The sequence below is a fragment of the Rhipicephalus microplus genome, chromosome X (genome assembly GCF_043290135.1).
Source record: "Rhipicephalus microplus isolate Deutch F79 chromosome X, USDA_Rmic, whole genome shotgun sequence".
NCBI lineage: Eukaryota > Metazoa > Arthropoda > Arachnida > Ixodida > Ixodidae > Rhipicephalus > Rhipicephalus microplus.
Genome location: NC_134710.1, coordinates 294,160,673 through 294,173,570, shown reverse-complemented (window position 1 = coordinate 294,173,570; position 12,898 = coordinate 294,160,673). Strand labels below are relative to the sequence as shown.

The following is a 12,898-nucleotide window of genomic DNA, read 5'->3' as shown; positions in this document are numbered from 1 at the left end:
CCGCCGCCGCCAGGAATCGATCCCGTAACCAGCGGGTAAGCAGCCGAGTCCTTTAGCCACTAGACCACCGCGGCCGGCCAAAGTTATTACGTGTTTTTGTTCATGTTTGCATGTTTTTTTATGTGTTGTGTAATTACATATTTGTAATCTCCCGCTCACATGTCAGTGACATGTTTTTCATATAAAAAATAGAAACTTAAAAATAGGAACATGCGTCCACTTCTTCTTTTATTAGGCTTTCTTTGTGCTAAATATTTTTGTGTTATCTAGGCAGCATTTCGAAACCGTCCTCGCAACCGAAGATAGCCTTATGTTTGCCCGCGTATTCCGTCAATCTTGACAAACAAAACCCCAGGTGTCAACGCGGGTGCTAAGAAGAGGCACGCTACGATTGAAACATGGCTCTTGGAGCGCGAGCCATGCGGTAATTTGGTCTATGCGAAAGCGTGAAGTAGAGGCGGTAACAAAAATAATCGTATAGCCTTTCCTCTACACATAAATCGTCTGACTATCAGCGCTTTTCGCGTTTGGTGATCGCTGTTATTCGACGTGTATAATGTCGTCATGCATATCTTACCTGTGAATAGCGGGCGACGTGCATCGGCAGCCGTCGTCACGCCAGCTCTGGTACGTCCTGTGCTCCTGGTGGTCGCCCCTTCAGCTGAAAAGTTATTAATAAATTGTGGTGTTAAACGCAGAAGAGTGTACCTTTTCAGTTGTGTAGCAGCTATCAACAATAGTGTTAGAAAATTGTGGCAGCTTTCTAGAAGCACTAAATGAATGTATACTTATGAGACTTGATGACTGATTATGGGAGTTTTCCGTTTTTGATAGGTAATAAACTATTGTTGTTTAGAAGTGTTAAGAAGTGATAAAAATAATTTTCGGTGTAAGAATACGTTTGCAATATGCAAAATGTGAAATTTTTATTCATACCGTGGGACGCCGATAAAACACGCCTTACAGGTAATTTGTCACAAGGTGCGCACGTGGGTTCTTTACACTGTAGTACCTCGCTGCAGTGTTCTTGATAACGTGAGAACGGGCGAAAGAATCAGACCACTGCACCATGTATAGTACATCGAGCATACCGAAGTTGATTTACATATCGCACAAGTAGGAATTAAGACTTCACTATCTATAGTATATTTTAAACATTGAAGGACGGTTCAGCTTCGCCTTCAAGAACAAATCGCGAGAACCTAATCGGGCCTCGTGGGCCTCCTTGCTCCTTGAGTGTTCGGTTTATGCCTCGAGCGTGTTGCAAAGAAGCGAACGCCACTGCACAAAACACTGCCCTCTTCGTAGAACGACAGAATACGTATTGCGAGCAGGGTGGCCAAGTGCCCGCAATGTCGTAATTATTTCTTGTGCGAGTCAGTGAAGTGCTCACTACGCGTCTGTAGGGCAACAGGCGAACCTACGCAGCCATTTATTTCGTCGTTGGTTGCTGCCGCTGAGGACAATTGAACATCTGTGAGCGCTTCCTAAGGGGTAAGCCTTTAAATGACCCACCCTTCTGTGTTTTTGCGCTTCAAGCAAACCTTTACTCGAGTAAATGCTACACTGAGTTTTCTTTCAAACCGTTCTACCAGCACCCGCGTTGACGCACGTTTAAGAGAGGTCAACGTCGTGCGCACCGCTGCTGGTTCGCATCCCAGCAGGCTTCCCTTTGGCGAGATGGTTCATTGTTTTCAAAGGAAATAACACAGGTTTGAGAGCACTGAAATGTAGCTGGCATGGGACTACCTCATCCGGGTGCTATCTGCCTCATGCGCTAATGCTCTGAGCTGTTGTCACTTGTCAGTCATGGCGTTTGTTATGTCCACTGTTTGATTTCATTTGTAAATTGCAGGCCTGTTTTTTCTAAATTCTTGCGCGCACGATGCCCTTGTACTGTATGGATCGCTTTTGAATAGTGCGCGTTTTTGCGTGTCTTGTAAAATTGCGCGACACTAAAAGAACACAAGCAGTGCACGGTTCGACAGAAAGCCGGCTGAAGACGATGACGAGGAAAATTGACACTAGGGGGCCTGAGTAGAGAAGAACAAGGTAGATCGAAGGGAACGTTGGTACGGGAATGTTATCACCAGACCAGGGACTGAAGATGGGCCGTCGGGTGTCGGACCTGAGCTTCCAAGACTTCAACCGGCCGGGTCCTCCTTCCGTCGTGTTTGCACTCGAGGGGATCATAGCAATCTAGTCTTGAACTCCTGCCCAGGGCCTGCGGACTTCGGTTCTGACAGGCCAGCAACAGCCGTCAGGCTATGGGCCCGAGCTGCAATACCTAAATGCGTGATCAGGTGAACCCTGGTTCCTTGACGCGTCGCCTCCAGCCAGCGTTCGCACATCGCACCAGCCAGCCCGTGTTCACCCTTAAGGTCGGAATAAGCGCGTTCCGGTTCGCTAATCGTCGCCGAAGTTGAGCGTGTGGGTGAGGCTGCACTGATATGTCGCTTTATTCATACCGCTCAGTCATTCGGACGTTCGATTTAGTTGAAGATTTTGACCTTTCTTCTTGGGTCTTTATAGATAATTTTTGTCGTGTGTAGTCAATTGATTATTAAGTGTTTCGGTGTTGTCTGAGATCTTCAGGTTTTTACCCTTCTAATAAACTTTAGTGTGGGTTTGGTTGTTAAAAATACGGCTTTGTTCATATTAACAAAACTCTCTGAGGATCAGCCTAGGAGAAACAAAACATTAAACAGAAGCTCTATGCATGACTAAATGGCGTCCGCAGCGACAGGACCGAGCCGTTTGTTTTTTATCTAGACTTTCGGACTTTGTATGAACCATGACTAGCATGTGGGAGGTGTTGCAATCGGCTAAACGCATGGGTCTCAATGGAGCCAGTTTAGAGTATGGTATGAGGAGCGGATGCAGAGACAGCATGAGCAAAAGGCGTTACAACGAAAAGAGCCTTAGGGAAAGCTTGAAACGGAGCTAAAGGCTAAAAGAGTGAGCAGCTCGAGCGAGAGACGTGCGAAAAGAAAGCGCTGCTAGATCATGAGACTCACGAAAAAAAGTAGCAGCTCGATTTTGAGAGGCTAGAACCCGAGTTGCGACTCGTGCTTGCGATGGCGAAAAAGCGGCAGCTGAGGATACAGAGGATAGGGCAACAAGTGAATGTTTCCTCCGATAGCAGCATTTGCTGGAGAGAAGTAGTTCCCTGCAAAACAAGCCTCGGGCTTCGCGACGGCCTAACTTCGGAACGAGGAGCTGTGATAGAGGAAGGCAGAGAGGTTGGCATCCTAAAAGGCATGAACAATGCTGAGCTTGTCAAGTGATGAACAGCTTCTCAACCTGAGAACATAGTAGTTCTATTAGGAACAAGGACTGCTGGAAACCTCTGAGAGGCCAAGCACCTATGAAGAAGTGCTGCCCGGGTAAGGGCAGCCTGAAAGCCTTGAAAAATATTGTGAAGCTCGACGATGTAGATAAAAGCTTCGAGAGCAGGGAACAAAGAAGTTCGATCCAGAATTAGGTGTGTCTAATAATATCTCAAAAGCCGAGCACATTACTGGCTACCTCTCAGAAGCTCAATTGAAGGAGCGCAAAAACGTCACTGGGATGATGACAGCAAACACCACAAAGGCTCCGAAATGGTGGCCGCTGATACTTTTCAATCGGTAAAGGTAGCAACAGGCGCCCCGTCGATGGTCCTGGATCATACGTATATCGCGCTCATAGAGAAAGGGAATGTTAGTTTACTGAATAGTGGCAGCACTATTTGCCTCAGAAAGCAGAATGGGAGTGCAGAAGCGCTCGTCCAAGTAAGTATCGAGTCAGATGTTGGCCTTTAGCATATGGACACGTGGCAAAACAGAATGTCCATTTTGAGAAAGTGAACAGCACTGAACACCACAAAAAAGTTTAAGCCGAAGCAAACCATGATAACCGATTGCAAGAACATTCAACTTTAGGAAGCGAAGCAATTCATGCACTTCGCCTCACGTCTCAGGTTACAGAGGGCACTCAAAGTGCGCATTGTTTAGACTGTGAGACAGAGGAAACCGTTCGGGTGAAGTAAGATGTTCAGACGCTCCTGTCTCTGTGCGCCGGGAGGCAACGCTTCGCATTTGGGTTGAATCTATGCTACGTTCGGGTGTGGAATCCGGTTCACTGTCTGGTCAGTTTCTTGTTGGTGGCAACACTTGTGCCTCATTGAATGCGCTTGAAGGCGTTGAGCTTTCATTGTTGTTGTATACTTGCTAAAAAAATGTAGCGTTTTGTTTGGGATGCTGTTACTTGAGTGCTGTTGTTTTAAATGGTGGCTCATTAAGGACTTTCCACTCAGGAAAAAAGACATAAATGTTTTGCACGTAGCCCTGTTTGTTGCGTACTTGTGTTTGACGCTTAGCCAGTTGAACGATGAAAAGTGCTAGGTTTGATATGACATGAATAGACTTTGCGTGGGTCAATTTGAAGTATCTCGTGCGGAGAAACATATTTTTACAGGTAGTGGTACTAGTTGTGAACTTGCATTTGAGCTGTACTGTCAGATTATTTACAGATATTTTGGTTCAATATAACAAGTTGTCAATTTTCTGGCATTTACTAATGTGTACAGTGAAAGCTTTGGTTCAATGAATTATCGGGATAACCATTGTATCCTATGTGTGTTGTTGGTTAGGCACAAATAATACGTGGCACAATGAGACCAGTCTTTGAGACTAAACGGGTCCAGATATTGTGAAAGCAAAGTGAGCATATGTACAATGGCTAGGATTGTATTGGTACAGCAAAGTGACAAAAACATGTCAGTTTTTGTTAACCATGTTGATATGCAAGTACACTGGTACAGGTGTCCACCTATTTTTTTGACATTGGCATGCATTGTGTGCTCCCTGACTGTATGCGACACGCATCAGTATATGCAACTTTGCTTTGATATTCTAGCCCCGTCGTGGTGGTCTAGTGGCTTTGGGGATCGGTTGCTTACCCACAGGTAGTGGGTTCAATTCCTGGCTGCGGCGGCTGCATTTCCGATGGAGGCGGAAATGTCGTAGGCCCGTGTGCTCAGATTTTAGTGCACGTTAAAGAACCCCAGGTGGTCGAAATTTTTGCAGCCCTCCATTACGGCTTCTCTCATAATCATATGGTGGTTTTGGGATGTTAAACCCCACATATCAATCAAATCAATGCTTTGATGTTCAAAGCTCCTAGCGATGTGTTCCACGCACCAAGCAGCAATTTTTACAGAAAAACTCATTTGTAAGGGTTCCGAGTGCCTTGTAAAATTGCGCGACGCCTAAATAAGACAAGTGTAGGCGCAGACACAAAGCCGGCTGAAGACGACGACAAGAAACATTGGAAATAGGGCGCTACGTTAACAACGTAGAAGGAGGGTGGCCCAATCACCAGTCGACTCGAAGATTCTAGGGGCCAATGACTGGGCACCACGCAACTTGAGCCGCCTGCAATCAGGACGGCACAAGTGGGCCAGAGCGGAAGCAGAAGACTGAGCAGCGAAGAACGAGGTAGATCGAAGAAGACGTTGGCACTGGAAGGTCATCACCAGACCAGGCGCTGAAGACGGGCCGTCGGGTGTCGGGCTCGAGCCTCCAAGACTTCAACCGGCCGGAGCCTCCTGCCGTCTTGTTTTCACTCGAGGGGACCATAGCCATACGGTCCTGAACTCTTGCCCAGGACCTGAGGGCTTCCGTTCTGACAGGCGAACAAAAGCAGTCGGGCTGCGGTGCCGAGCTGTGCGTCCAGCTGCCCGGCCACGTTGACCCAGGTTGCTTGACGCGTCGCCTCGAGCTAGCGCTAGCACATCGCTACTAGCGAACCCACGTTCGCTCCTAAAGCCGGAATCACCGCGTTCCGGTTTGCTCATTTTCGCCGAAATTCCGCATGTGCGTGTGAAGGCACTGATATCTTGCTCTACTCCACCGCTCAGCCATTCTGACGTTAGATTTAGTTGAACAGTTTGAACTTTTTTGTTGGGTGTTTATAGAAATTTTCGTCCTGTGTAGTCAACTGTTTATTAGCGTTTCGGTTTTGTGGGGGATTTTCTTCTTTTTTACTTTTCTATTAAATTTTATTTGGGTTTTTTGTTACAAAGAGCTATGTCCTTATTAACAAAAACTCTCCGAGGCACAGCCCAGGAGAAACAAAACATTAAAAATAAGCTCCCTGCATGACAGAACTGCATGGTTTTTTTACGTTAACGAGTCAAGGCTGTTGTTTGCGTGATCTATTACAAATATGCAATAAAAACAAGTCATCTGAAGAGGCCAGCTGGTCTTGTTTTCCCTGTGACTCTAGCTGCACACTGCACATATTCTCGTCTGTTGTGAGGCTGAATAGGATGACAGCTTTAAAAACATTCCCAACAAATGTATACAGTTGCCCCAAGCGCGCATTGAGAAGCAAGTACGGCACCTTTGTTAAGTTGAGGATGTGATTGGCGACATGCCAAAATTGGAATTCTGGATAGAGATATTGTAAGCACAGTATTGACAACGTTTGACCTTCATCTTCTTCATCTGTATATAATCATCATCCCGAAAAACGTCGTCTTTGTTCGAAGAGATGATCAGTTGATTCGGCCTAATAAACGCCGTCGAGACTCCAACGATGCTACTGTCTTACAGAGTGGTAGAGGCTGCTTCGATCCCCAAGTCCTCTCCGACGTCACGTTCCCCTGGAGCTTCGGTCGGGTCGCCGCTTGCTACCCCCGTCCGCTGTCATGGCTCAAGAACCGTTGCCCGGAACATCCAGCACCCCTGTCCTAGAAACCATTCCTGCGTGGATCGTCAACGCCTGGCAGTGCGACCCACCCATATTCTGTGGTCTTTCACGTGAAGATGTCGAGGTATGGCTAAAAGAATACATGACCAGTGTTTATAACCAATGAGATGAGCCTCAGGAACTTCGTCACGTCGCCTTCTATCTGTCCGATGTCGCGAAAACGTGGTTTTTTAACCACGAGGGTAGCTTTCGGATTGGCCTACTTTTGCTTAACAAGTCCGTATGATTTTTTGGAAACCGAACATTGATTCCGAAGTGTCGAAACAAAACTTCGATGGGCGTGCCCAACATCCCGGGGAGACGTACACTTCCTACACTGACAACGGCCTTGCCTTTTGCCACCGCGTGAACTCGGCGATGACAGAGGCTGATCGTGTTCGCCACATCATCAAAGGGATAGGCCATGTCGCGTTTAACGATCTGGCTGTTAAAAACCCCACCACCGTTGAGGACGTCATCACGACATGTCAGCATCTTGAAAAACTCCAAGCCATTCGATTGCACCCAGACTACCCAGACGCCAGTGGCAGCCTGCCTTCCTTGGATGCGGATTTGCGCGCACTGATTCTCACTCTGATTCGCGAGGAACTTCAAGTGCAAGGGTTGCCATGTGCACCCGCCCCTCGGCCTCACTCTCAATCTGCTGGTCTGCGCGAAATCATCAAAGAAGAGCTCTCATCCATGGCTGGCGCTCTCCCATCGAACACTACGGCACCACGAACACCACCCATGACGTATGCACATGTTGCTGCCATACCACCTGCCTTGGTTCAGCACGCGCATCCTATTCCTGCGCAGTCAACGTAGCAGCATTTGCACCACACTCGCCTGTCCCAGCGCCAGTACCAGCGCCTGTGACAGCTCCAGCGCACTACGCCCCCTGGCACTCGCCTCACCCAATATGTTACTATTGTGGCATTCGCGGCCATATTTCACGATTTTGCCGCAAGCGCCAACAGGACGAACGTTGTGGCTACGATGATTACGAAAAGGATTCGGAGCCATCCCCGAACCAGTACCAGCGACGCCCTACGACACGTTCCTTCTCTCCGACTTCTCCACACGCCGCACCTCGCCCCTGCTATCCCGGACCCCGCCGGTCCCCTTCACCTCTGCGACGCTCAACTTCTCCTCTGAGACCGGCTGTACCTACTTCTGACTACCACTAGGAAAACTAGCTGGTGCAGTTTTTGGAGGGAAAGCTTCATCGCTCGAACAAACACAAAGACCTCCAGAGGGCTTAGCCAACTTGTTATTAGTGTATGCGGAAGGAGTACCAGTTCAGGAATTGGTGGACACGGGCTGCTATTTCTGTTATTCATGCGGATTTGTGTACTCGTCTACACAAGGTTACCACCCCTTATTCTGGCACTCTCTTACGTAGCGCAAATGACTCGCAGCTACGGCCATCAGCCCAATGCACCGTTAGAGTTTTCATTGATGGGATCCGGCATCATATTCAATTCCGTGCTGGCTTCTTGTGCTTTTATGCTTAATGTAGGATGGGGATTTCTTCCTGATGCTGCTGCTTCAATCTATTGTCGACAACGACTCATACATATGCGAGAAACGGATGATATTTCCCCGAAATCTTCATGGGACCCGCTACGAACAGCCAATGACTTCCTTGTGCCAGCTAACTACGAGCATGTTATCACGGTTATGTTTGACTCCATGGACCACGGTGACGTCCTAGTCAGTCAATCAGGCCGTTGTCTATCCAGAGGGATTGCACTTTCATCGAGTCTTGTCCGCTTCTCCGACGGCACCGCATTTCTCGCAGTACTGAATATCACCAATAAGCCGATTCTGCTGACCAAGGGCACTGTTGTAGTTTCCCGCGTGGACACACAACCTATCTCTGTAGTCGCTTCAGATACCTCTCCGGTGGAATCACGTTCAATACCAACAGATGATCCACCTACTACGGCTCTCATCCATGCCATCAGCACGGATCTCACTCCCCCGCAAGCAGACGAAACTAGCATAATTTTTTTTCGATGTACATTCCACTGCTCTAAGCCAGACTTCTGCGGTGGCTCATCGCATACACACCGACGGAACTTCTTTTGTCTGTCGTCGACCATACCGTGTTTCTTCCAGCGAATGCGAGATCATCGACAAGCACGTTGCTGATATGCTCAAGCGAAACATCATCCGCCCCTCCTCAAGCCCTTGGTCGTCACCTGTCGTTCTCATACGAAAAAAAAGACGGTTCGGTGCGATTCTGCGATGACTACCACGCAATAAACGATGTAACCAGAAAATACGTATATTCCTTGCCTCGCACTGATGATGCCTTAGATTCCTTACAAGAAGCGGAATATTTTTCAAGCTTTGACCTGTGCTCCAGTTATTGGCAAATTCCAATGCACGAGGATGACAAGGAAAAAAAACTGTCTTTGCCACACCCGATGAACTCCGAATATGAGGTACGGGGCAAGCTTGTGCCCATCTGACGTGTAACAGAGCATTGCCGTCACAGTAGTTTTACCGTGGACTGATGTCAGCACGCGAACTTGCTTCGCCCCATTCTTCTCGACGGTTGTGGTGCCAGGCATGTCGAAGTGAAGAGGCGTCTGATCGACATTCCCGATTTGCCCAAGCAGGTAGCCGTTGTTGTGCTGCAAGTTTAGGACGAACCTCTGAAAACTGTGAAGCTTTTCATCGTAATCCTCCGCAAAACTTTTCGAATATGCCCATTCACCTTCGGAGAAAAAAGCCTTTCTTTTTCATAAAGTTAGTTAGCCAGCACCCGCTCGCTTTAAACTGGCTCCGCGTTAGACCTTTTTCTAAGGCTAATTGCATAGCTCGCACTTGGAGCAGTTCTGTCGTCACGGGCCGCTGTGCCGCTCGCTGCTCAAGCACATACTCGCCAAGCAGTTCTTCAATTTGCGGAAACGGACCCTGCAGTGGTCCACTAGAGCCTTTGCGTGAAGCTTTGCTGTCGACAATCTTCTGTTTTTGTTTTCGCCAGTCCCGCACGCACGTTTCGGGAACTCTGACCGACCGCGATGCGGCCCGATTTCTGTCCGTTTCTGCACACGCGATGACGTTTCTTTTAAAAGCGGCATCGTAGTGCACTCGAGTTTTTGGAGTCGGCCCTTCCATGCCGTCGATGCTAATGCACTACAAGATGACGAACTCCTCAGCACACGTACGAAGTGCTGCACATGGGAAACACATAGGCAGAAATGGCCGACGCGCCATGCCGACGCACGAAGAGGGCGGCCATTTTGGAAATGTCGATGGCGATAGAATGACCGTATTCACTTTTTTTCGTACTCAATTCTAACGCGCATGCGGTTTATGAACTCGCTTAATTGGAAAAAAGGTGTGCGTTAGATTCGAGTAATTACGGTAGTTCTAAAAAAATCATAAGAGTTTCTTTTTTAGGATTTTGCTTGATGCTTTATGGTCCCTCAAAACAATGAGAATTATTTTAAAAGATAGAATAGCCCAAAAATTTAGTTCAGGAATAAAAAAAATAAACATCTTTGGAGGTTATGTCACAAAAAATTTGACCCTCACAGAGGTAAACTTCTATTGCAAAATGTGCAGTTGCTTTCCTTTTCAGTTGTGCGTATGCTTGCTATAGTGCAGCTGAAAAAAAACACTGTTCTATGTATTCCTCTGGCAGCAAGGCCTGCAAACTCCACTACTCGAAAACACAGTCTTTCATATCGGCAGCATGTTACAGGAAGCTTATCAAACAGACCTAAAGATACCAGGATATTCCGTTTAACAAGAGTTCCATTTACCAAGCGACAAACAAGCGTGTAGAATTCAAGTACGAGACCAAATATACCAGAGGCAGTTTCATTTAATAAGCAGCAGTTCCATTCAACAGATTTCCCGTTTACTGAAAGCCTTCTGTAGTTTGTTATACAGACAATTCCGTTATAGTGGAGGTTAAACTGTTCCACAGTGTCCATCACAGTCTATAATTACTAGTATGCTCACCTGTGCTTGCCGGAGAATCGGCTGTTGAGACTGCTGACACTATGTGTGCACCGTAACACCTGGCCATCTCCTCGTGGATGATGCGCCTGTAGGCTGCCAAGTCTGGGCTCGGGAAAAGCGGCACTGTCGGTGCTCGAGCACTGGGGATTTCTGTGGCACCCCCCGTGTCCTCGCCATAGTCAGACTCGTCTGATTCATCATCTTTGTCGTTCGATTCATCAACTTTGTCACTTTCAGGCTCCTGTTCTAATCTCCTGCAACGAAAAAAACAAAAGTGTGGACTGCAAACTGAAACTTGAAGAAGACTCTTGCACACCAATGTACACCACACCACAAATAAGGATGGATTTCTGCCACCATTCAGTTATTACTGGTGGTTTTACGCCAACTAACCACGATACTGTGATGTAAAACGAGATGAAACAACTATTTGCTAGTGTATTTACACAGATCGATCCAGAAGGAGAACAGCAAGCACAGCAGACAGGCCACTCCTTTTAAGTAGTCTTCTGAACACAGAATATGTCCGACCCAGAGCGTCGGAATGGTTTAGCTGGAGTGACGGCGAATCGTAACGAGAAACTCGAGACCTCCTTCCCTTTCCCAAATGGCTGTGTGCGTAACATTGGTCGTTTCAAAGCATCGATGAATGCCTGTTACAAGCCCCGTTGTTAAGTGCCCCTAGGCCAGTTTTACTTTGTGAATCAGCGGAGGGCCCACTACGTGTCCGTAGGGCAACACGCGAACCTACCGAGCTGTTACCTTTGTTGATGGTTCTGCTGCTGACTATCGTTAAATATGTTCGAGTACCTTATAATGGGTGGCCTTTCAGAGCACCCACTTTTTGCTAAATTCACATATTTTGATGCCTGGCGAGACTGTATGCTTCTGCCACGCAATATATGAAGCGTAAGCTCTTTCCACTACATGACACTGATATAGTGCATTTTTTTTCCGAGGCTATTCTGACAAATATTGTGACTGTGGTAGAACACTTGCTTGCCATGCAGACAGCATCGCTCGCCACTTGGACCCTGAAATATTTATTTTATTTGCATCTTATTCTTTCAGTCACGGATAAAGTGATTTTTCACTCTCAACAAATAACTCCGATGTCCTGATTTCTGCAAAATGAGCTCCCCAAAGTTATCACATTAAAACTGGCTTCTACTTCTTGGCACATGTCCTACAATTAAACAGAAGGTGCTTCCCACTCACCTCCTAGTGAGCTGGAATGCTCTATTAAACGCTTAATAGATAACCCGGTCTGCCCCACATAGGTCGTTCGGCCACACACCACTCCCATTCTGCAGAGAACAGTGGAGTTTTTTTTGCAAAGAAAGAGCTTGATCATTTTTAGGCACGAAGCTCCTTAGCTCGGCACTTCAACGTCACCACCAAGCGAAGCTCCTAAGAAAAGGCAAGCGTGCCAAGCTAAACAGCTGCTGCACGGGCGCCGCGGCAGATGGCGCGCACATACTTACTTATTCAATGGTTCCCGCCACCAAGCGCAGCAGACACTCTCTTTACGTGAACTTCAGTGCTCTAATGCCATTGTACACGAAAAAAGCGCAAGTCTGCAGGGCACTTCCCCGAAATCGCACAAACAAAGCCTTTGTCATCGGGCTCAACGTCTGTATAACGAAGACCTGTGCAAACGTGCGCAGATTGTGACACGCTTGTTTCAGACAAAAGAGATGCAGGCCATTATCCAAGAATGCAGGCACACCGAGCACGTCAACAAACTGTAAAGTAACAAAATGGGCCACAGCACCTCAACATCGGTGCTGACTGCAGTTACGAACGAGACTTTATCGAGTGCACTTCTGGACACAGTGGTGGCGTACACGATAGACTTCGATTCAAGAACAATCTGTCTCGCATCGATGATTCCTTGCAATGAGACAAAGCACGAACTGAACACGCAGTCCGAGTGTTCAAAAAGGCGTTTCCCAGTGCCGACGACCATGGTGAGTTTGAATTGCGCGGGACGTGCAAGAGATCACATGCTCGGCAACGTGCCGGCTTTTGGAGTAACAAACGGATTCTGCTACTCGCCAAAACCGCAATAATTGCCGAGGCTGAATCTCATCGAGGAAAGGGTACTCTCGCACTGAATCTCTCTCGTGCACATGCGATCCCTTTCATGTACACCGTCGAATCTCCCCGCCGCATCACC

General features: G+C 47.5%; 1 protein-coding gene across 2 annotated transcripts in view; it reads right to left on the bottom strand.

The window, feature by feature from the left end:
- The window catches only part of LOC119185974 (uncharacterized), a 123,649-nt gene that overhangs the window by 38,222 nt on the left and 72,529 nt on the right, over nt 1–12,898 (bottom strand). The window contains exons 14-15 of one of the 2 annotated variants that reach the window (XM_075879362.1): nt 10,720–10,973; nt 578–661 (exon numbers count right to left, since the gene is read on the bottom strand). In XM_075879362.1, the coding sequence (XP_075735477.1) occupies nt 578–661; nt 10,720–10,973 (338 nt within the window). The remainder of the gene's footprint in view (nt 1–577; nt 662–10,719; nt 10,974–12,898) is intronic. The other variant, XM_075879363.1, reaches the window with a different exon arrangement.